Genomic DNA, 24,914 nt, shown 5'->3' with positions numbered 1-24,914 from the left:
TTGATTTCCCTTGATTTTAAAAGTGCAAGTTTTCTTGTTCACTTTTATTATAAAAATGAATTTTAGGTAAAAAAATGTTTAATTAGTATAAGTGTTTACTTTTTTTATATTACTAAACAATTTTTTACCTAAAATTTAGTTTTATACTGAAAGTGAAAATGATGCAACATGTACTTTGAAAATCAGGAAGAAAATCAGAAATCCTGGAATAAATTTGCAAAAAGGCCAGTAGCTGTCCTGTTAAAGGTAAATTGGTATAAATAACAAAGATGATATTTTTATTTCATACAAGAAAGAAAGTCTTTAACAAAAATGATTAACAAAAATTAATAAAATTAATATTAAATCAACATTCTATCAAGTTCTCTTTTGAAATATAGTTTTCTGTTTTAATTTTAAATGCTTTTATAGTATATATTTTATTTTAATTTGCTTGAAAAATGATCAGTTCAGTTTGCTTATTTAGTTATGTTAAAATTTTTTTTTTTCTACTACTTTTACTAATTTAGTAATAGTAGTTAGAATTCTTTAGTTTTATACAATAGTAGTTATAACTCTTTAGTTTTATACAATAGTAATTAAGTAGCATATATCTAAAAATTCCTACTGAATTTAAATGAATTGTAAAAAAGTGTTTGTCTTTAAGTTAAAAAATTTTGTGTTTATCAAACAATGAAAACTACATCGTAGTATTGTATTTGCTTAAGAATTATTTACTAACTTAAGTACTATTATTTAGTTATTTAACTCTTTATTATACTTAGTTAATGTCCAGTTCAGAAAATTGCAGCAGTTTTATTTGTTTGATTGTTAAATATTTTTTAAAGCAGTTAAAGATAAGAATGAGCTTTCAAAAAGCATTTAAACTGCATTTGATATTTTAATTTTTTATATTGATCTATTATAAATATAATGCCGCTGCTGCACTTAGTTTAACTCTAATATAGTAAATGATTATCATTCTCCTATAAAGACATACTTACCAGAAATGTAGTTGCTCTAAGTTTGGCTGTTCAAGCAAACATGCTTTTAATAATATATATGCCCTAAAAATCTGGACGTTATAGGCCATAGGGCAGTGTTTCCCAACCTTTTTGATGCCCCGCACCCCTAAAGTCTCTAAATTTGATCTCGCACCCCTAACACTATATGCTATAATTATTTATTAATAATCATTGATTTTATTAATTAACAATTTGGATTTTAATTTTTATGATAGTGTACTATATTAACAAAAATAAAAAACTTGAAAATTTAAAAACAAAATAAACTATAAAGCACTAGAAAAGTAAAAAATATTAGGCTTAAAATTAAAACTAAGCTTTTTATACATTTTGTAATGAATATATGTACTTGAAAATAAAAATCAGCTGTTAAAAGTTAAGCTTATGTAATGTATTATTTTCAAAACTGTTAGCAGCTAGGAGGTTTCAAACTAATAAAAGTCTGAGTTAAGATTTTTAAAAGTTAAAAGATATTTAGTCTTAAATTGTCAAAAGATATGTATAAAAGCAAATACAAAAAAAGTTTGTATGCTTACAACACAAATAGAAAAAAGTAGATTAAAAAAGGTAAATGGTTTTAGTTCAAAAAAGGAATGAATAGAAATAAAGTTGATGCATTGAATACATTTGCTGATCTATAAAAGTTGGTTTCACTTAAGCTAAAAACAAGGTAAAAGGTATTAAGTGAATTTTACAATTTACTAATGTTAAACCTTTAAGCAGCACTTTCTGCACAACTAAGCTTAATAAAATGTAAATTCTAAACTAACAGCTATTATATGAAATTAGTAAAATTAAGTTACTTCTAGAAAAACGTTTTTGCTGTATGACGTATTAATAAAATTAATTTATTTAGAAAATTAGCGCTAACTTTTTTTTATAACAAAATGTACTTTTTTACTTTATAAATTTTATCAGAGAGTAAAAATCTCCTTATTTATCGTACAAAAATTAAAAGCCATTTCCCACCCCCAAGGGGTGTGAGCTCCCCTGGTTGGGAACCCCTGCCATAGGGGATAAAATTTGTATATAAAAATTTAAATCGGATTTTAAATTGTTAACACTGATTTTAAAAAATACTTTAGTATACTTACTGAGATTTACTTTAAAACAAAACTAGTACATAGTTTTAGTTATTAAATTCTTGTATTAAATACAATCAACAAAAATATTGGCAAAAGTCTGCAGAGCAGATGCCTGGACCTATGCCGTTAGTCATACAAGCTCAAGTTTAACAAAAGGTTTGATCATACCAATTTGATTATCAGACCACAAGAATTTGGTTGTGACTAACTGATGAGTCCTAATTAGGTCGAATTGGTATGATCCAATGCCAGCAAAGTGAAGCCTTTCAATACAGACAAATAAAGATCAAAAAATGTTAATGTGTTTTTTTTGTGTGTATGCTGAAGATAGGGCTGATTGTCTTGGGGGTAACAGTTAAAATTTCGGGCAGACAAATTCTTATCCTTATATAATTTACACTACTATTTATATTTAAGGGCATAGGGGGGGTAAACACCCTTTTTTGGTTTTTGATCTTATTTTATTTAGTTTTTACTAAGCTACAAGATGCTTTTTACAGATTTAAAAAATTCAAAATAATTTTTGAGATATAGCCGGTCAAAGTCGGAGGCAACAAGAGGATCCTTATGGGAGGCGCAAACTAAAACAGCAATTAACTAGAAATCACTAAAAATCTATCTCCTCCTACGTTTTTTGAGATAACTACCTCAAATTTTCAGGAAATGTTCCTTGCAGTATTTAGAAAATTCTGTCGGAAGGAATTTTAAAAACATTATTAAAAAAAAATTTTATAATAAAAAAACAAAAAAAAAACTGTTTTTTTTGTTTAATTTTTATATAATTTATTTATTTATTTTTTTAGAATTCATTCCGACAGAATTTTCTAAATACTGCAAGGAACATTTCCTGCAAATTTGAGGTAGTTAACTCAAAAAACGTAGGAGGAGATAGATTTTATTATTAAAGTTTAAAAATTGAATTATTTTTTGAGATATGACAGGTCAAAGTCGGGCCCATAATAGGCTCCCTATGGGGAGGGAAAACTAAAACAGCAAAAAGAGACTATCAATTTAAAATCTATCTCCTCCTTAATTTTTCAAGCAATTTTCTTTAAAACGTTACTTTGAACTTAAAAAAATTTTAAATATAATTTTTTTTTTTTTTTTAATTCCATCATAAATTTTTTATTTTGTTTTAGTTATTAAAATTCATAAGTAACCTTTTTTTCTTATATTATAACAAACATTTCAATTGAAAATTTGAAAAAGATTGCTTAAAAAATGAAGGAGAAGATAAATTTTTAATCATTTTTAAAATTTCCGAAAAAATTGACCCAAAAAAATTTGCGGTCCATACGTTTGTATCAAAACTTATTACAAAAAATAAGATATCTCTAAAATTAAATGATGTTTTTGAATTCTATAAAAAACTGGCCTGTAGTTTGTACTTAAAGCTTTCATATAAAAGCAAAAATTAATTAAAAAAGAAGTGTTAGACCCCCACTCCCTATGGCCTTAAATGTAAACAAAAAAATTAGTAGCTGTGAAATGTATTAGTTGTAAAAATTGGACTAAACAAAATTTGGTTATTTTTTACAGTATTATAATATTTTTGATAATGGATCAAAACAGTAGTTGGTGGAATGTGACAAGAAAAAGACAACATCATAATGATTCATTACACAAAGAACACAGGTAAATATTTATTAATAATTATAAAAAAATTATCAGGATTTGAACTATTTTACAAACTTTGTATTAAAAAGTAGTTTGAAATTGAACTAAATGGTTGGTTTATTTAATTTATTTTTTAACTTCAAATTGTGTTTGTGTTAAACACAATTTTTGAGTTATAAGATTATGTAGTATAACGTTTATAATCTATATATATGTATGGTTACTGACTATAATATTATTTATAAATAGTTAATACTATAATTTTATTATATATCAAATATTGTAATACTTTTTTACATAAATTATTTATTAGATAGGTTATAACTTAGTGCAGTGCTTCTGAACCTTTTTTTAGTAGCGGAACCCTTTTCCAAAGTTCAACTTTTCCGCGGAACCCCTAATTTAATTTTACATAAAATGTTTAATATAATATTTCCTGCAAAAAACAAAAGAATTTCAGTGAAAAACGAAATTTTTTGCAAAACTATATCATTGTTAGAAATCATACCAATTGTAATAGTATTAAGTCAAGTCAAACTCAAAGTGCGCCAGAGGCAATATGTTTTTTATGATTCTATAATAAATAAACTAAAACAAACATGATTAATCTCAACGTCATAAAAATATTTCCTTGCATAACAAAAACAAAATGAGAGCTACAAACAATAACGAAATGAACATGAACCTAATCGAATTCACAGATTACTTTAAAAAACGGGTAAGATGCCTAACGAAAAATAAATAAAAAACATTTAGTGCAAAACTTGAACTTGTCTCTTAGCAACAAGCATGTCAATGCGCGGCTGGATTTTGGATAAACTGTGACGGAGACAGGCAGATAAGGTTGGAGTCAGCATACAGTCCCTTTGCTTCGTTTTAATGTTTGTTACATGCGAAAAGCTGGACTCGCAAAGATAAGTGGTAGTGAATGGTAAAGAAATTTTACTGCAGGCTTTGCTAAGACGGGGTACTCTGAAATTGCACATATCCAAAAACCTAAAAGCTCCTTTCCTTTGAAACTCTATTTTAAATTACTATCTTAAGATAGTTGCAGCAATCCGTTTTCTGTATCTGTAGGAAGATTCACTTCTTCTGAAGCAATATCACACATAAAAGGAATCAAAATCCATAAATTTCCGATGCAAACATCTTCAGGAAAATATTGTTTAAATTTTATAGACAAAAGATCAAGGTGGTTGTATATTTCGTCAGAGAAGTTGAATTCTATGCATTTTTCATGGGCCTCATCAAACCTCGCAACATCGCAAAACTACCATTGCCAACCTTTTTCTTCCAAAAATTAATTCCATTTTTAAACGCCTCAATCTTGTCTGTCATGACAAAAATGGAATTTTGCTTCCCTTGCATGCTTAAGTTCAAAGCGTTCAATTCTTCGATAATATCGGTGAAATAAGCTAGTCTGGCCAAAAAAACATCATCTTCAAATAACTTCACTAATTCTGAGCCTTCATCTTTAAGAAAGGTGAACACCTGCTTCTTTAATTCAACGACACGAACCAGTGTCCGCCCCTTCGACAGCCAGCAAACTTTGTTGTGATAAAGAAGTCGCAGATGGTCAGCATCTAAACTTTCACAAAGTTCTTTGAATCATCTGGCCTTTGTGTCACTTTTCTTTATAAAATTAACAGTTTTAATCGACGCTGAGAGAACTTCTTGTAAACAAGAAGGAAGATGTTTTGTTGCCAAATTTTCTCTATGTAAAAAACAATGTATCCATTTAGCTTCAACTGCTTTATCCTTCATTTTCCTCACTACACCATTTTTGGACCCAGTCATAGACGCTGCACCGTCAGTGCAAATGCCGACACATTTATTCAACTCTAAACCCTTGCTGATGAAATAATTTTCGACACATTTCATTACTTCAACAGAAGTTGTTTTTGTGGGTAATTCTCCACAAAATAATATATCTTCGTTGAATCCTTCCTGCCCACAATATCTAACAAAAACGAGTAACAAGGCTTTGACGCTTACGTCAGTAGACTCGTCTGGTTGCTCAGCATAAAATAGGTTTATGACAACTTTAATGTGTTCCATTTTTTTGAAGTTTTATGATTTATGTTTTTTTTTTCTTTCAAATTTATTTCTTAAATTTCGAAAGGCTTTGCGGAACCCCTGAGAGGCGTCGCGGAACCCTAGGGTTCCGCGGAACCCCATTTCAGAAGCACTGACTTAGTGGATACTTTTTTTAAAATTTTCAAGTTTCTTCATAGTCTATACTTAATTATTGGCAAATTATATTGTTAACTTTTTAATTCAAAGTGAACAAAAAAATTAATCATTACTGAATTTTTAATTTTTGTAACCTGTTTTATAACGAATATTATTTTTTGATGTACTGTAATTCAAACGGTCTATTTGTTACTCTGAATATTTATATTAAGACAGAACTAACTTATAGGAGTTTTAAATATTTTAGCTAGTTTTATTTATAGCAAGTAAATTCCTTTAACATTAATGTTTTCTTGGTTATAAATCACAAATTTAATTAATAACACGTCAAATTATAATTATAAAAAACCATATAATGCAATAATATTATAGTAAATAGCCAATAAAAGTTTACACAAGTTAAGTTTTTAGTTCGATCCGTTTTTTAAATTCTGTCTTATAATTAAAGTTTAAACTGACTTTTTTTCTTGAATCTAATCACATAAACTAAAATTTTTCTTGACTTTTGTGTCTTTTTATCTTTGTTTTATTACAATGCTGCTTGTAGATTTAACCTTATAAAGGTCATAGTTGTAAACATTTTATGTTTAATTTATGTTTAATCAACTTTATGTTTAATTTGATTCTAAATGTTAGATCGGGGTCGGCAGGCAGTTGGTGCTCGCGGGCCAAATTTTAAGTTTTCAAACCCTGTCGCGCTGCAGTTAAAATTTTAGTATTTAAGTAATCTTTTGGTTTTAAGTTTAGTCACTTTAGAGAAAGTGTTACTTAATTATCTTTATTATTTTAAATGACTTTTAGCTACAAATATAATGCCTATTTAAATTATAAATATTTATTGGAATAAAATTTACATTGACTAATACACTTAAGTCTTTATAAACTATGTACTTTCTTAAACAGTTAAAAAGTTAAACTTAATGTTTCTTATAATACTTACAACCTAACTCTCAATAAAAACCAAGTTTACAAAAATATTTATGGGTCACCTTTATACATTTTTTATAACATGAGCCACTTTTTCATACTTTTAAAAATATTAATTTTTAATAAAGTTTTTGCGTTTAAAAAAAATTCAGTAATTAGTTAATTAAATAAAATTAATATCTATTTGTATTCTAGAAAAGCTAAAACAAATTTTAACATATTAGTGCTTGAATACTTAAATAAAATTACTTATTAGTAATTAATTATTCATTTACATGGTTGTCTATTTAAAAGCAAAAATGTCTGAGTTATATCAAACCAGCCTAAATTTATTAAAAGTTGAAAAAGCTAAAAACTTGCTGTTAATCAAGCTTAATAATAATAGATATCATCATTAAATTAAAAAAAGTACACAATATGTAAGTAGACAAGAAAAATAATTACAATAAGTAAACTATACTGCAGTCATAAAAACTATTCTGAGAATTCGAAGATTTATTCTAAGTGTTTGAAATAAAAGTTTTACACACATCTGAGTTAAAAAAAGTTCTTAAACAGGTTTAACCTAGTTGGAGTTTTTAAAGTTTTTAAGTAGACTGTTTGTTTGGCAACTGTGTTTTAAATAAAGTTCATAAAATAAAGAAATAACGAAGTTTTTTATTAGCAAATTGAATATATAACAAAATAAAATATTATAAGTCAGCTTGAATGGATAATTAAGTTTCTTAAATACTTTTAAAAAAGCATAAACAATTGTTAAGCCATTAATGAATTTTAAAAAAGTATTTTTATTGGGCATTTAAACAGTTCGTTCTTTATCTGCAATAAAAATATTGCAGTTAAAATGATTAAATGTGAAATATGAGAGCTCTAAGAATTTAAAAAAATTTATTAGAAGTTATTGCAAGAGACGAAAAAAACAAATCACTTTAGTCAGTTTCAACAAAGCACATAGTTATCTTCAGTAACTGCGTACTGATCAGAAAAAATGTTAAGGCAAGATATAAAGTAGCAAAAGTAATTACGAAAATGTAGATCATATTTAGAATTGAAAACTTTTTTAAAGAATTTGTGTTGGTTGTAGTAAAATATTTTTGTTTATTTCTTCAATGACAACAAGAAGTCGTGTTTAGGAAACGTCTGAGGATTATAAAGGCGCATCAATCAAACTAGGACTTAAATCAATCTGTTAAGATGAAAGCACTGATACAAAAAACATTGTTCATCTGAGAATTTTTTTTTTAAAGGTGTTTTTACTAATTTTGATCTTTTAGAAGAATTTCTAGGTTTAGTTCCAATGCAAAGCACAACAATAGGTAATAACATTTTAAAAGCAAAGGTGCAATGCACCAATATAAAGTTTTCAAAGGTACAATTTTTTGCTTCTATTTTAGTATAAAATTAAGTTAAAGGTATAAACATTGTCTAAAATAATAAAGCAACATAAAAATGATACTGTTAAGCTACTTTAAGTAAGTATTTTTTTTCATAAAATAGTATTTATATGACAGATGTTTTGTGTCAAGTCGTTACTTGATTACTTAACATGTATAAATTGTTTAAAATACCAGATTTTTACAAAAATTAAGAAATTTAAAGATTTTCTAGATTTTTAAGCATAAGTTGTCAAATTCTAAGCTTTTCCAGAGTTTAAGTTTTTTAGCAACACTGATTGTTCACACCTATATATGTACAGTTAATATAATTAATGTTTCAAACTGTATCCACTGCAAGACTTAACATTTAATATATATTAAAGATATATTTATTTATTATATTAATATATATATTTCAGACAAACACTGAATTGAATAAAACACATATCATAAGTTTAATTTGCCACTCTTTAAAGCAAAAAAGCTAGCCTGAGTGACCAAAAAAACTAGTCTGATATTTTATTTTACAAAAAGCAAGTCACGCAAAAAATTTAAAAATGACTAAATTGGCCTGAGATTTTAAGTCTTCAAATAGTCATAGTCCTAGTGTGTGGAAATGTTTAGTTGTTTATTTGCTTGAATCTGAACTATTTTGACTACCAATGTACAAATTTAATAAATTTACCCTAAATCTAGTTTGTGTTAAATAGATAGTTTCATAAAACAGCAACTGTGTATATTAGTATGCAACGCATAAAAATTTACTAAATTTGCCAAAAAACATTGTTTGAAAAATGAAAACGTGTACCTAACAAAAACTATTTTAATTTATGTCGGATATATTGTTTTAAATGTGTCTATTCATATTTAGATGTTACATGTAGAAACAATAATGTTAAAAAATTATGCATAAACTAAGTTTAATCAAACTCAAGTATTAAATTAAGTGGGGTTTAAAATATAAGCATCTTTATACATTAGTGTGCATAGGAATTAATTTAAAGTGCAAAGAAAACTCTTAAAAATCAAAATGTGTCAAAACAAATTTTAAACAAACCTTATTTCTTATTATTATGTCATTTTATATGTTTTTGTGCACACTAAAATATTACCTTTAGTTATAACACATCTATAAGTAACTTAAGTATAAAAAACATGTAAAAAAAAACTTAACTGTAAAGAATGAAATTTTAGTTAATTACTGTGCATTACTTTTGAACAAAATGGGAAAAAATTGCATTTAGTTTGTTTATTAATAGATGTGATATAGCTAACTTACTAAATCCAAGTACTCTTTACATTCTTTTTAAAGATAGTATCTTGCTGTTGTAAGAAGAAAGTTATTATGAAACCGTGAAAAAAACTCTAGTGGAATGCTAATCTGTCTTTTAAGTTAAGGCAGTAAACTATTTTAATTGTTATAAATATCATACAAGGACTTATAACGAAATTAATCAAATTAGACCAAATTGCCAAAAAAAAAATTAAAAAAAATATTTTTGCTCAGCTAGCCACATTTACATGCTCGTGGACTGCAAAATTTTATTTCGCAGGCCACAGTCCAACGTTTTTGTGGGCCGCAGTTTGCCGACCCCTGTGTTAGATGTTTGAAATCCATACAAAAATTTGTTAAAACATTTTGTAATATAAATATTTTTGTTTTCAAGTAAAAAGATATGTACCTAAAATAAATCAAACAAGACCTACGAATTACTACTAGTATCTGTAATGTTGTACAAAATTTGAACTTTAAACATTTGATGTTTTTAACATCAGCTTTCTTTAGATTCTGAGAAATGGTAAGTTATTTTATTAGGAGCAAGCAAAGCACTATATTTTTAATATATCACAGATGTTCTTGTGCTAAAACTTTATTCCGACTAACGGCGTTTCACTGCTCTCAAATAAATTTAAGAACAGATCTACGGAGTCTATAAAATGTTAACACACATTAGAAAAAAAGCAGAAAAAAGCATGTATAATTATGTATAGTGTTTATCTAGGTAGTAACTATAAATGGACTTTATGGTTTAAAAACAAAGTTTGGGATAAAAGCGTAAAATTATAAAATTGTCTACAAAAAAAACAAATTTAATAAAAGTAGGCACCAACCTCAAAAAGCTCTAATTGCAGCAGAAGATAAAGACCTACTTCTGAATAAGCGGCAAGATTTATCGAATATCTGTCCCCATAACCGACGATTCTACTTTAAATAACTCTGTCTATTTATGTACTAATTTATTTCACAAAACTTACATATTCTTGCAAGTTTAATACTTCATGTTTTCAAGCTGTATAAATTATTGAATAATTTGTTAAAATTATTATGACGTAACATTTCTGCACAACTCAATTTAATTTTCATTTTTAAAATTTGCCTATTCTTAGAGCTTTTTGAGGTTGGTGCCTACTTTTATTAAATTTGTTTTTTTTGTAGACAATTTTATAATTTTACGCTTTTATCCCAAACTTTGTTTTTAAACCATAAAGTCCATTTATAGTTACTACCTAGATAAACACTATACATAATTATACATGCTTTTTTCTGCTTTTTTTCTAATGTGTGTTAACATTTTATAGACTCCGTAGATCTGTTCTTAAATTTATTTGAGAGCAGTGAAACGCCGTTAGTCGGAATAAAGTTTTAGCACAAGAACATCTGTGATATACATTCCGATAAGCTTAGCTTATCAGGATCTCCAGGATTTAACGCCTTATAACGTTACATCTTATATTTTTAATATAGATATTTTAGTAGTATTATTAGTATTAATATATTTTCAGTACTAAACAAAGATACAAGCTGCATAGTTAACACTGTTGACGTAGTCAACTTGTATCCATCACTTGAAGTAAGCCTTATTGAAAATACTTTAGAAGAAGCCCTAACAATTTGCACTAGTTACAATACTAGTATGATCAAATCTTATATCAAACTATGTAAGATGGCGATACACAATAACTTCATACAGTTCAGAGAATGTTACTTAAAACAAAAGAAAGGTATAATTACAGAGGACAACAATTCAGTAGCAATTGCTAACATTGCATTGCATTTCATCATGTTAAGAGTACAAAATACAAATAAAGTATTTCTTATCAAAAGATTTATTGATGATATTATATTTATCTCACAAAGCAAAGAAATTGCCAATGAGATCAACAAAAACTTAAAAGACACATTTGAAAAACATAAACTTAAAATAACATCCAGTATAATGTCTAAAGATAATAGAGTAATTCCTTTCCTAGAAGTAGAACATATACTTAATACAGATAGTGAAATCAAATCTTTTAAGACAAAAAGTTTTATAAAGGAGACTGCAAAAACGCAATTTTTCTAAATGATCGATCATACCATCCACTAAAAGTCTTCAAAAGAATCATAACGGGAGAAATCAAACGCCTGAAAAGTTTAAATGGAAATGAAAAAGATTTTAAGGAAAGTTTATTGAAACTTGAAAAGAAGTGCATAAGATCCAGTTTTAATCCCAAAATAGTCAAAAGCCAGTTTGAAAAAGTTGATGAATAACTCCAGTGAGAGTTAAAATAAATTAAAATTTCTAAAGTCTAAGAATATATACTGGTCATCTCAATTTAAGAATTTAACAAAATTCACGAATGAAGAAAAGAAACTTTTCCTACTTGCAAAAACATCTTTCACTAAACCAAGAAGTATAGGTCAATTGCTGAATACATTTAGTTATATAGCCAAAAAAGGAAGCAACGTACCTATTAATAAGATCAAAAAGTGCAAAAATTATGCATTATGCGGAAAATACAGCAATTATAAAAACATGATAGATGAGAATAGTTACATAAAAACAGTTGAAAACAGAACCATAGACATAAAACTAAAATTAAACTGTAAAATTTATGGAATATATTCTGCTTAATGTTCAATATGCGAAGAAATCTATGTAGGTCAGACTGAAAATAGTTTTTATGTAAGATGGAATGCACATAGAAATAACTGGAAAAAATTCCAAAGAAATTTAAACGTGGTTGGTAAAGGCGACGAATCTGTCTTATATAAACACTACTTTGATAATCATCATACTGATGTTTAAAATAAGGATTGGACAGTGCCTACAAGATAATATTATTAGAATAACCTGAAATTAAAACTTTAGACTACAAAGAAAATTTATGAATAATAAGATTAAATGCAAAAATTAACTTAAATAAAACAATTTATGAAGATTTAATATTTTAGAGCTTAGTATTTAACAATTTTTATGAAAAGAGCATTTTTGTACATTGTGTTTTAGCTTGTGTTAGTATGCGTTTATTATTAGTTTTAAAATTTATATGATAATTAATTGTGTTTTTATTATGGAAATGTTTTAAAAATTTATATAGCCTAAAAAGTTTAATTTTTAACGTTAATTTAGTTTACTTTATAAGTTTGTTACTTTTAATTGTGTATATAACTTCAGCCGTTTATCACTTAAAAATGTTTTAATAAACGAAAGTACTAGTGAAACAAAAGCGTATATTTGTTCATTTTTTCTAAGACAGCAGAATCAATATTGTATTTTTTACAATAATTTTGTTGTTATATTTTCAGTACAGTATTTTCTGAATTTTTTCAATTAAGTAGATTTCATTTGAAAATTTAAAGAACATCTTAAACTTGATGCCTAAACTTAAAGATTAAAGTTAATATAAAAAAAAACCTTACGATTTCTAAGGTAAATAAAGAGTAAAAAAATTAATTATCTTAAGTTTTTATTTAACCCTGATACTAGTCTTGCAGATAACTCCAAAAATTAAAAAAAAAATTTTTTTATAGTTAACTGTATACTAGTATACACTATACAATAAACTAAAGCCCAGAGTCTGGATCAAGTCAATTTCAAAATAATATGTTGTCACCGTTGTATATTCTAATTAAAAGTTTTTTTTTTCAGGTTAATGGGAAATAGTGATTTTACAATGGAAAAATACTAATATTCCTTAAACTAAATTGATTGTTGTCCAACAGTGTATTATTGTTTTGTTTTAAGTTGTATTTTATTTATTAATATGATTTTTCAAAATAATTTTGACCTACAAACGACTTATACTAATAAATTTGACTTGTGGAAGACTTTCTAGCACGTTAAGTATGTACCTTTATTCATATAAAGCTGTTCATTTCTGCTCTAAATTAAATTAAGGGCTTTTCTTTTAAAAAGTATCCTTCTACAGAATAAGTAAAGCAGTGATTGGTCAACCAATGATTCAATTGTCTTACGCATCTTCGGACTTATCGGCTACACAAGCACTATCAATGAAGTGCATCATTCTGCAGAATGACAAGGATAGTGGTTGTGGATTGGTTATAACTGGTGAACGGCCTGTGATTGTTAATAAAGTTACTGAAGGTAATTTAATTTCTAGGCTTTGTGTTTAAGTTTTCAAATAAATTTTTTTTTTGCGTGTAATTAATTCTTGCTACATAGTAATAAAAGTCTTGATCACAAAAATAAAATCTTAGAGCTTGTTATTTATTTAAATAATTGAACTGTTTTGCATAAAAATTAAGTTTTTTCAGATTATGTTAAAGTGATTTATAAAAGTTTATTCATTCAAATTTTAAAAGTGATTTAAAGTAACTACGGTTAAATACAAAAAGTATATTTTATAAAAACATTTCTTTAACATTTAGTTTATGGTTTCAACACCAACAGGAATTAGACTTGAGTGTTTAGTAACAGATGTGTAATTTAGTTTTGCCAAAATGGTTATTATTTAAAGTTTATTTTATATCAGTAAATACTTTTATTAGAAGTATAAACATCTGAAGTTTTAATTTTATCATGTTCTGAAAACTAAATATTCTTTTATATATTTTATATTTTACTTGTTGTAACTGCATTGGACTACTTCAGATATTAAAAAAAGTTTTTTTTTGTCAGCTAAAAGATAAAGCTGTGTTTTATTATAAATTTGCTTTATTTATTATATTTTTTTTAAGGATAATAAACAGCCTAAAAAAACTAGCAACAGTTAACTATCTTAAGTTTCAGTAACTTTCAATTATAAATTTTATGTTTTCTTTACAAGATGATATCTAATAAACTATTTTTTATTGATTATTAAGTTTAAAAAATACTTTACAGTAATATCGTTAATAACATTTTAATAAAGTAAGCTTTACTGTTAGTATTTAAATCATTAATAATACTTTTGTGCTAGTTTTGATAATTTATTTATTAAAAACCACGAAAAGGTTGTTATAAAAGTATTTATTTTTATTGTAGTGTTAAAAATATACAAAATAAATCTACTTTGATTAAGCAGCAGATTAGCCGCACACGCCACCAAAGCTTAAGCAAATACATAGCTTCTGATATGTTATTTTGCTATAGTTTTTTTTATGAGCGTTCTCTAGCGCTTAAAAAAATTATTGTAATTTTTTCCTTCATTTTATATTTTACTAAAAAGTAGAAAGTCTTATGATAAATGTAAAATGATACAACTTAGTAAACTTTTTGTTAGTTATTTAATTAAAAAATCAACCAATGTTTTTTTAATGTAAATTATTTATCTTTTTTCGTATAACTGTTGAAAGCGTTGTCTAAAGTTGTCTTTTTTTTGTTTTCAAAACTTAACTATAAAATGTACTTGCAAGTCTGTTTTTTATCTAATTTTGTTTGTTAAAAACAGGAGGAACAGCACAAAAAGCAGGGGTACATGAAGGAGACAGAATTATAAAGGTTCTTTTTTTTTACAAAATAACTTATACTTTAGTATCACTTGGAAAATTTTAATTTTTAATCAAATATCAAAGTTTTACATAATTGAAATAATTTTTTAATGAGGATTTACAGTTAAAAAAAAGTTATAAACATTTTGTATATTTTTACATAATGATCTATCGTTACTTTTCTAGTACTGATGGTTATTGTATACCTAATTTAAGAATAAAGGTAATATAATAATTCTCTAGATTTAAAAAAAGGTTAAGAAGTTTTTGTCTGAGAAAATATTATAGTTAAGAATTTTGGAACTTAACATTCTGCTGTATAGTTAAAAAGATAATTAATAATTATTGTTCATTGTTTTGTTTTACTTTGTTTTTTGACGACTAAGCTGTTGAATACTTAACTGTTTTGTTAAATTAAGCTTTTTACTTTTCAAAATCTTAAGCTTACATTATCAATAATCAGATTAAACTATACTTAAAAGTATGTATAAACAGTTAAAAGCGTTTGTAGGTTAATGGAACAAATGTACAAGAGGCAGACCATTTTAGTGTTGTCCAACTGATAAAAGGTTATTTTATTATAAATTAGAAACAACTATTGACCTTATAGAACAAATAAACAATTTTTAATTTTTTTAAGTATTTGCTTTTGTTAGTTAATTTATTTGTAAAATATTTGCTAACCTTAAAATGTTGTTAATCATTGTGGTTTGATTTTAAGCAAGCATTTATAATTACCATCTTACATATGTAACATACAATAAAATGTTATTTTTTGGTTATTTAGTATACTTATAATAAATGATTACCTTTAAAATTGAATTAGTTATACTAAATTAAAATTGCTCTAAATGAATTAGATATTTTTAGTTTTTATGTACTTATTTAACAGAAAACTCTTCATACGTTGCACTCACATTGCTTGGGCCAGCTACAACGGATAGTGCGGAACAAAATAAGTCTAATGATGCAGTTAGATATTATAAAAACACATTTTTAAAATAAAGAAGGATACGCGAATAAATTAAACTCTAAAGAATTTCTTTTATGAATTAAAATATAAATGGATCAATAATTTAAGTAGTTAGATCATTTATATTAAACATGTAGTAGATGTTTTGTTTATTTTAATTAATTAATTTACTTCTAAAAATCACACAGTAACCTGCTGCGTTAACTCAGTTTTTAAGTGCAAAAGTACGTCAGAGGCTAATAATCAGAATTGTGACAAGTTGAATTTAATTTTATTGTATGCATGATTGCCAAAAAACCTGGAATCCTAGAATTTGATAAACTCTGATAATTCTAGAGTTTAACAATGAGTTGATCACGCCAATTCGATCATCAGACCACAAGTTTTGGTAGACTGAGACCGGTTTCGTCCTTATTAGGACTCATCAGTCAGTCACAACCGAAAAACTTGTAGTAGTCAATCTACAAACGGTTTATCATGCTTTCACATTAAACAACCATTTGCTAGCAATGATCAGTGACGTCAGCATTGTCATTTGCCGTGCAACGTTTAAAACATTGTCCACTAAGCAAGACATCTGGCACGCTCGTTTTAGTACGATCAACAAAAAACATCGGCGAAAGTCAGCAGAGCAGAAGCCTGGACTTTCGTTTGCCGTGAGACAAGCTCAAGTTTAACATGAGTTTGTTAAACTTGAGCTTGTCTCACGGCAAATTCTAGAGTTTTGAACAAAACTCCCTATAAAACCTTGAAAAATCTGGTATTTTAAACAAGTTTTACATGTAAAATGATTAACTTATTTAAATATTATTTAGGTATGAAAAATATATCATAAACAATAATTGTTTTTGTACTGTTTAGAATTTTATTTATTATACAGCACATTTATAGTAGCTTTACAGTGTCTGTACAATATTTTTTTACTATTCAAGACAGTATTTTACCTTATACTTAATTTTATACTAGAAATGCACAAAAAAACTTGTACTATCAAAAATCTGCAAAAAAATTCAAAAACCTTGTGGCAACCCTGGTGTATGTAAAACTTTAATTAATATAAGCTTTCAATCAAAGTTATTATTTTTTATAAGTATAAAAATAGTTATTTTTAAGTACAGCAGTAATAGGTAAAAAATACGTATAAAGTTTTAAAAATAAACTTAAGAATAAAAACAGTCAACATTAAGTTTTATATACCTGCGTATGTAACTAACTTTTTTTAGAAGTTAAAAAAATAATTATTTTAAAGTACATCAGTAATAGTTAATAAATACAAAATACAAAAAGTAAATAAAAAAAGTCAACATTAAGTTTTATATACCTGCGTACGTAACTAACTTTTTTTAGAAGTTAAAAAAATAATTATTTTAAAGTACATCAGTAATAGTTAATAAATACATATAAAGTTTTAAAAATAAACTTAAGAATAAAAAAGTCAACATTAAGTTTTATATTTACGTTCTCAATCCATATTTCTTTTATTAAAAGTGCTAATTTTAACATTTTATGACAAGCAAAGTTACACGGCAGGTTATTGAAATGCATTAGAATTGGAAAAATTAATTATACACAAGTAAATTAAAAATCTTAAAGACTTAAATTAATAAGTATTAGTGGTAAATGTTTTATTTATAAGTGTTACAACTAATAAGTTTTATAAGGAAGAACTTTGATTTCAATGCAAATTATATTTAAGTTTCTTATTTTTATTCTTAAATGACTATTTAAACAAAGTTTAACATATAGTTGCTAAAAAACATAATGCTGATTTAATAAAAAATATAAAATGTATGCTTATAATACCACATTATGTAAAAGGCATTCAATTAAATATTTTATTTTGTTTTTTAACTTTGACTACAGATTACTATAAATACTTAAATTTACATTCAGATAGACATAACATAAGTTAATTATCTAATATTACAAATAACTTAAACTCAGTTTTACCGGACATTTATTTCTCGTTGTAGCCTGAACGTTAATTAAATTTAAATTTATTCTTTTAATGTTTTTTAATATCTTGTTACTATTTTAAAGAGCGATCAATTAGCGAAAATGCAGAAAGTACATCAAGACGGTCTAAAAGAACTTCTTCAAAAAACCAGAGAAGAGATCGAAGTTTGTTTTCTAGTTTTTTGTAGCCGAAGATTTATCATCTTACAACTATCATTTTTCGTCACACGTTTACATGAACAAACAGTTATAGATTTGTTTGCATGTACAATGTTATTTATTTTTAAGCTTAAACAAATGCTTTGGAAGTTGAATGTTGATAGTCTTAACAAATCTACTATAATTCTGAATGATTATAAACACTTAAACTGATTTCATTAAATTAACAAATTTTAGTGAAATTCGCTGGTTTAGTTTTTTGTTTTTTAAAAAATCAAGCTAATCTTAAGGTAAACAAATTTGAAATAAAACAAATAAGCTTAGAAAAATATTCAAAAAACGATAATTAAGGTAATTTTAAGAGAATATAAAGAAAAACTAAAGTAAAAAATAGTCTTGATTTTTATATGAAAGCTTGACACTTAGTACCTTTACTTAAAGCTATATTATGTTATTACTTAGAAATAGTATTGCAAAAAAAATGTATGGTTTTCAAATATTTGTATGTTTTGACCAATAATTTGATTATTGATTAAAGTTTTTATTTGTTTGGTGATAAAAAACATTCAAAAAACGATAAAGTAAAACTTTATTTTGTTAAAAACTTGAACTTTTACTCATTTGTATGATTTATTAGTGGTTTTAACAGTTTTTTTTAATCTAATAAATTTTTTAATAATTATAAATCACTTATAATAGCTCTTTCATAGTATTTACCCGAAGAAATCATTTCAAGTCGCTTAGATGTCATTTAAAATATTTTACTTAAACTGTTTAAGTAGTATTTGACAAACAATGTAAAGTTATAAACAAATGTGAAACATATTTTAATTTGATATTAATGAATTTTAACAAAATAACATACAAAACTAACAATAAACTTGACTAATCTAAAAAAGTAAATGCTTGAAACATAGTTTTATAACGAACACTACACTTTGGATATGTTTGTAATTAAATAGTTTTTTGTTAAATAATGTTTGTTGTACATTTCACAACATTCAACAAGTTTAAGAAATCATAACTTCAAAAATTACAAAAAAAATATTAACTAAATTTTTTTAAATTTCAAAACTCTCAGTTTTCTATATTTAGAAATTGATTTAAATAAATGAGATAATATAAAGCATTTACAACGAATTTTAAGATGTAGGAAAAAAAAATGAAACATTAAAGATTTTGCTAATCATTTAGAAAATTGAAGTTAACCAAAAATTTTAGATAATAAAGTTAATAATAAGACTTGTATGTCGTATAATCAGAGTATGTAAATAAAATTTATACTGTATTTATAAAGTATAAAATAGTCATAGCTTTAATTAAATCAAGATTTTATATTTAATAACTAAAATAAATGTTTTGAAAAATGTTAACTAACTTGACTTGTAACTTTTTTCTATCTAAACTACTCGCTTTAATTAGATTAGAGTTTTAGTGGTGTAGAATTTTAAGATCATGTAGTTATGCTTATAGTATTTAAACTGATGTTATGCTCGTTAGTTTTGAAATGTTGCTTACAACTAGCTTATATAGCTGCAAAATGCTATAAAAAATAACACATTTACTAATTCAACTTTAGAACGTCAATAAATTGCAACAGCGAATAAAGAATGAGTACGCATTGACTATGGATGACAAGTTACTAGTTGATCTGAAATCAACGCAGAATTGCAAGCAAGATCTTGAAAAGAAGTTGTGGCGGGTGGGTTAATCTATTTATCAAAAATATTTTTAAGTTTTCTATGAATTATACTCAACCTCTTACTTTTGTTTGGAGGAATAATATTAATTGTTGTGTGTTAGTATTTAGTAATGATAGTTTTTTTTTTAATAAATAGTTTTAAAAAAATTTCTTGCATATATAGAAATACTAAAAACTTTATTTAAATAAACAAACCTGAAATCAGGTAAAATAAAAACTTCGAAAATTATGTCTTTCTTTAGATCAAAGTAACTTTTTAATATACTCTTGTTGAAGAAACGTTTAGTATATATACATACTTGCTTCAAAAATTTTATCCTTACTGTCTTTACAATATAGAGTCTTTACAATATAGTTTTGTATAATCGTTTTGATACTTTAATATTGTTTTAGTTTTGTATAATAGGTCTTTTCTAATAACTGGAAGCAACTATACAAATTTGTCTGTGTTAGTTTATAATTTGTAATAATATACTATAGTTTAGTTTTTTAAGTAGTTTTTGCGTATATTGTGGTTTAGTTCAGTATTTCTCAAAGATTTTAGTGTTCACATTACTATCCATGTTCACAGAAGATATTTGAGAAATTATTATTTTTTATACAGGTAAGTATTATATCATGTTTATACTACACAGTGGCTAAAAGGGAGACGGGTAGGTTTTGCACAAAAAGACTTATGCACTAAGTGTCATTTTTGCCCGAAAGTAAAAAAAAATACTTAAAGATTAACAAATAGAAAGTTTCAACTGGTGCAAAAGTGACGCCGTGCAAAAATATCCTTTCGTCCCTTTTTGACACCTACCCGGCTAAAAGAAAGTCAAGCGGCAAATAACATTTAAGGCAATGAGGGACGCCATTTTTACAAAAAATAACATTGGCTCTTATAAAAATTTAAGTAAAAACTACAAGCTGGTTTTTATAGTATTTATAAATTTTATTTAACTTATGAGATATTGTAATTTTCGTAAAAAGTTTCCGATACAAACGTATAGAAAACAAATTTTTCATTGTAAATATTTTGGGAATTTTAAAATTCACGAAAAAAAAATATAATTCATTTTTCGAATAAGAGATCTCAAATTTTCAGAAAATAATTCTTTTATAGTTAAAAGACTTCAAATGTTGAAATTTCAACAATATTTAAAATAAATATTTTGGATACAAAAAACAAAAAAAGTTTTATTTTTAAAGTATTATTAAAAAACCCTTTTATTTAAAACATTTATATATTAGTTTTGGGATTAATCTAAAACTTTGAAGAAGATTGGGTTAATATGAAGAAGAATTTTAGTGAAATAGTCTTTTTTTTTGCGTTTTTTGTTAGCAATTTCTATAAGGAACCTATTTAGCTAACCGAATTTGATCGCTTATATTTCGAATGTTACTTTGAATTTTGTTTAGCGATTAAAAATTTAAGAAAGCTAAGATAAAACAGTAAAATAAGATTGAATTTTAAAATTAAAGTCTTACCCCTATTGTTTTAATTCTCACAAAAGTCATCACAATATAAGTTTCAGCTATATTTAGTGTTGTTAAGTGAGTTGAATTTATTTGTTATGTAAAAAAGTACTAACTTTTTTCTACTTTTGTACTCATTTGAGTTTTATGTTGCTATATTTGCGTTTAGCTACCACAAGAGAGTCATTTACTGTTTTCACGCAATTGTTGATTTTTCTACTTTTGGACTAACGTTATATGTAAAAGTATATATTATTAAACCCCACTAAATTAGATACACATATATATATATATATATAACGTGTTTAAACAGTTGTTTAGAGATTCTTGATATTAAATTTACTCCTAATACTGGGTTTATAAAAATTATATATACACTAAGGTGCTTATTTTGACAGCTACTTTTGATTTTCTGGAAAATTTTTATGTTTCCGAAATGTCATAAAAAACCCTGTGCAAAGTTTTATATGATAGGAAGAAACTTTCACCTTGGCTCCAACCGGTTTTCTAAAAACCACCCCAATGCAAAATGTATGGAATCCAAAAAATTAAACCTTGGAGTTTTAAGCTGAAAATTTTTTTACATGTGGCTAGTTATCACACAAACAAATTGTGAAAAATTTAAAACGATTCAAAGAAAGTTTTATTGTGGAATTTCTTGATTAATATCACTTTTTGTAAGTTTTTTTGAATTTCCAGTTTTCTTTTCTAAAAACAAGAAATTCCACAATAAAACTTTCTTTGAATCGTTTTAAATTATTCACAATGTGTTTGTGTGATAATTAGCCACATGCAAAAAAAAATTCAGCTTAAAGCTCAAAGGTCGCATTTTTTTGATCCCATATATTTTGCATTTGGGTGGTTTATAAAATCGGTGGGAGCCAAGGTGAAAGTTTCTTCCTATCAGCTAAAATTTTGCACAGGGTGTTTTTATGATATTTCCGAAACATAAAAATTTTTCCAGCCGGAAAATCAAAAGTACCTGTCAAAATAAGCACCCTAACAAATTCTTGATATTCACATTTAATAAAGCAAAATAGATAAAGTTTGATAAAGTGTGACAAAATTGTAGCTGATTCACTTATACTTTAGCTTTACAAAAAGGAATTTTTAAAAAAATAACAGTATCTTCTTTATTCTTTATTTTTCAGTAGTTGCTTTAATTGTAAAATAAAATAAATAAATAAATTTAGGCAAAAAAAGAAGCCGCGAAGGCTCCAGCAAAAGTTCAAAAAAAGAATCAAAAACATGTGACTGACATTGATGAATACATAGGTTTATCTTGTGTACTTTAGATTTAAATTAGTTTTTACTTATGGTAATGGTATAGATTTTATAATCATAAAGTTTTTATGAGGTAAATCAGGGAGTGATGGACAAAAATTATGATTATTTAAATAAAACATTGCTTGTTAAGGCGTTAAGCCCTTAGATTTCCAAACGAGCAAAGCTCGCTTGACAAAATAAAAACACAGTTTTTTTTTCAATAATTTATTAGACTGATAATGACTCGCTACCTGTAAAGTTTAAAAGCTTACAGAATCATAATACTTAGTAAAATGCATACTATAGAAATTATTACTCTCTAGAGTTGTTCATATAATATTGACTTCGAATCGTCGTCAGTCTTATGAAGTATTTGCGTACAAAAACAATTGTTTACAAAAAAACCTAACTAATAAGAAACTAAAATAAATGTATTAAATAAAAGTTAATAGTATTATTATTGATAGTACATTTGGGCAGTTTTTTTAGTCGGCGGATCTTATTTACCAGAAAGAGGCTTTTGCAAATAAATTAAAAGTTATTTTATTAATCATAATTCAACATAAAAAGTTAAAAATAAAGTAAGAAAAATATGCTTAAAATATAGAAAAAAATCTTTTAAAGTAATCATTTAGTTTAATGTTAGCACTAATGTGTAATTAAGAAAGTCTAGAGCACATTTAAAAATTTTTGATAATAAAATGTTAAATTTATTTCAATTAAAATAAACGATGGTGCATGTCAGAGGTTTCTGCTTGGTAGGACGTACGTTGCTCATAACTAGTTTGTAGCCTAACATTTGAGCAAAGTTAAAAATATGAACTTAATATTAGTTTAAAGTTTAAATCCGATGTTAATTACTCTTTTTTTCTAATGCTTGCATAAATTTTAGGATTTGATGAACATCGCTCGTTTAGTCTTCTGAAAAATAAAAAAGGAATATCCAGCAGCGCAATTGATTTAGTGAGTTATTAAAAGCAGCAAAAATACACAAAAATGTTAAACTAATTTTGATCAATGTAGTAACAGTATCTTTTATAAAACTACTAAAGTTGCGTCAAAATAGTTTAATTCATTCATCATTTATTGGTACAAATGGTACAATTAATTACGAAACATGGTCAATTTATGGTAAAAATTTTATTTACTTTAATTTAAATTTTCTTGTTTTTAATATTGAAGGATAAGAAAAAAAAATCAACATTCAATAAAATTAAAGGTTTTGTTTTTAATTCAGGATAAATTTTACTTAAACTGATTTAGAAAATTTTAAACTAACGATAAAAAATTTTGCTTAAATATGTTTTGTTTAAAACCTAATATTAAATAACTTTTAACCCACTCTATGCATAGTAGAAATTAAAAAAAAAAATTATGTTATATCATTTTGTTTAAAATAATTTTAAGGGTATTTTAGTTATGATTATATAACTTAAATGTCTAAAATAACTCTTTTGTTTGTAAATTTTAATTTGTAAGTAATAATACTTTTTGTTTACTAGTACTTTGTATTTTGAAAGTTGGCTATTTTTATTAGCTATAAATTACTGACAAAATTAAAGTTTGTTAGTTGTTCATTGAATGTTCAAAAAGTAATAAAGTTAATAACATGATAATTTTTAAAGCTGATACGTTTAGGTTTGTTTGCATTTATTCAATACTAAAACTTAACACAATTTTTTATACAAACGCTACAGGGCGTATTTGAACAAAATTTTCAAAAGTTCTTTATAGAAAATTTCATCACTGTACTGTACAGTACATATAACAGTATTAAATAAATTAAACAAATACTTTTAAACACCTTTAAAAAATACTATTTAAAGTTAAAAATAAACTAAGGTTTACTATCACAAACATAGTATCAAAATATAATTGTAATTAATAAATAAGTTTATTCTTACAACTGAAAATTAAATATTTCTTGTATTGATTCATTTGATATATTTTTTTTGTTTTAAATTTATATAAAAACTGAAAATAAGTTAAAAAGTTGTTTAAGGAAAAACTAAAATTAAAATATAGTCTATCGAGTTTTTACTAGGTGTAAAATTTCATCTACACGACGAGATTATTTTTAGTTTAAATAACTTTTGTTTGGGTATAAGTGATTTTTAGTAAGTCTGAACATTTGTCTAGTTTTACTTTTAATAGAAGACGTTATTCATAATAAGTATAATTCATTATATAATAGTTGTTTATATTTTTTGTATATTAAAAAATTAATTTAAGAGATTAACTTAATTTTTTGTATATTAAAAAATTAATTTAAGAGATTAACTTAATAAAATTGTTTCTTTCGTTTTTTATAACTTAAATATTTTCATAAGCCGTCTGCCATTCAAAAAAATTTTATTTCGAAGTAAGTGCGTGGAGTCTATAACTTTTTCTCTCGCATTTTCACTTTTTTCGTTTAACTGCTACTTTTTAGACACACTTTAATTATTTAATTTTGGAACTTTTAATTTTGTTGTAAGTATGTTATTTAAAATTCTATTTTATCT

At 25.3% G+C, this 24,914-nt stretch overlaps 1 protein-coding gene across 4 annotated transcripts in view; it reads left to right on the top strand.

The window, feature by feature from the left end:
- The first annotated feature begins 3,632 nt into the window (after nt 1-3,632).
- The window catches only part of LOC145849117 (rho guanine nucleotide exchange factor 11-like), a 57,314-nt gene continuing 36,032 nt past the window's right edge, over nt 3,633-24,914 (top strand). For 3 of the 4 annotated variants that reach the window (XM_082954210.1, XM_082954206.1, XM_082954209.1), the window contains exons 1-9: nt 3,633-3,724; nt 13,396-13,571; nt 14,857-14,906; nt 15,408-15,465; nt 15,789-15,868; nt 17,910-17,990; nt 19,564-19,686; nt 22,338-22,419; nt 23,303-23,373. In XM_082954210.1, the coding sequence (XP_082810336.1) occupies nt 3,648-3,724; nt 13,396-13,571; nt 14,857-14,906; nt 15,408-15,465; nt 15,789-15,868; nt 17,910-17,990; nt 19,564-19,686; nt 22,338-22,419; nt 23,303-23,373 (798 nt within the window). In that variant the 5' untranslated portion in view covers nt 3,633-3,647. The remainder of the gene's footprint in view (nt 3,725-13,395; nt 13,572-14,856; nt 14,907-15,407; nt 15,466-15,788; nt 15,869-17,909; nt 17,991-19,563; nt 19,687-22,337; nt 22,420-23,302; nt 23,374-24,914) is intronic. The other variant, XM_082954208.1, reaches the window with a different exon arrangement.

The sequence above is a fragment of the Thalia democratica genome, chromosome 1 (assembly GCF_965202585.1).
Source record: "Thalia democratica chromosome 1, ktThaDemo2.hap1.1, whole genome shotgun sequence".
Taxonomy (NCBI): domain Eukaryota; kingdom Metazoa; phylum Chordata; class Thaliacea; order Salpida; family Salpidae; genus Thalia; species Thalia democratica.
This window is presented reverse-complemented; position numbering and strand designations above follow the sequence as displayed.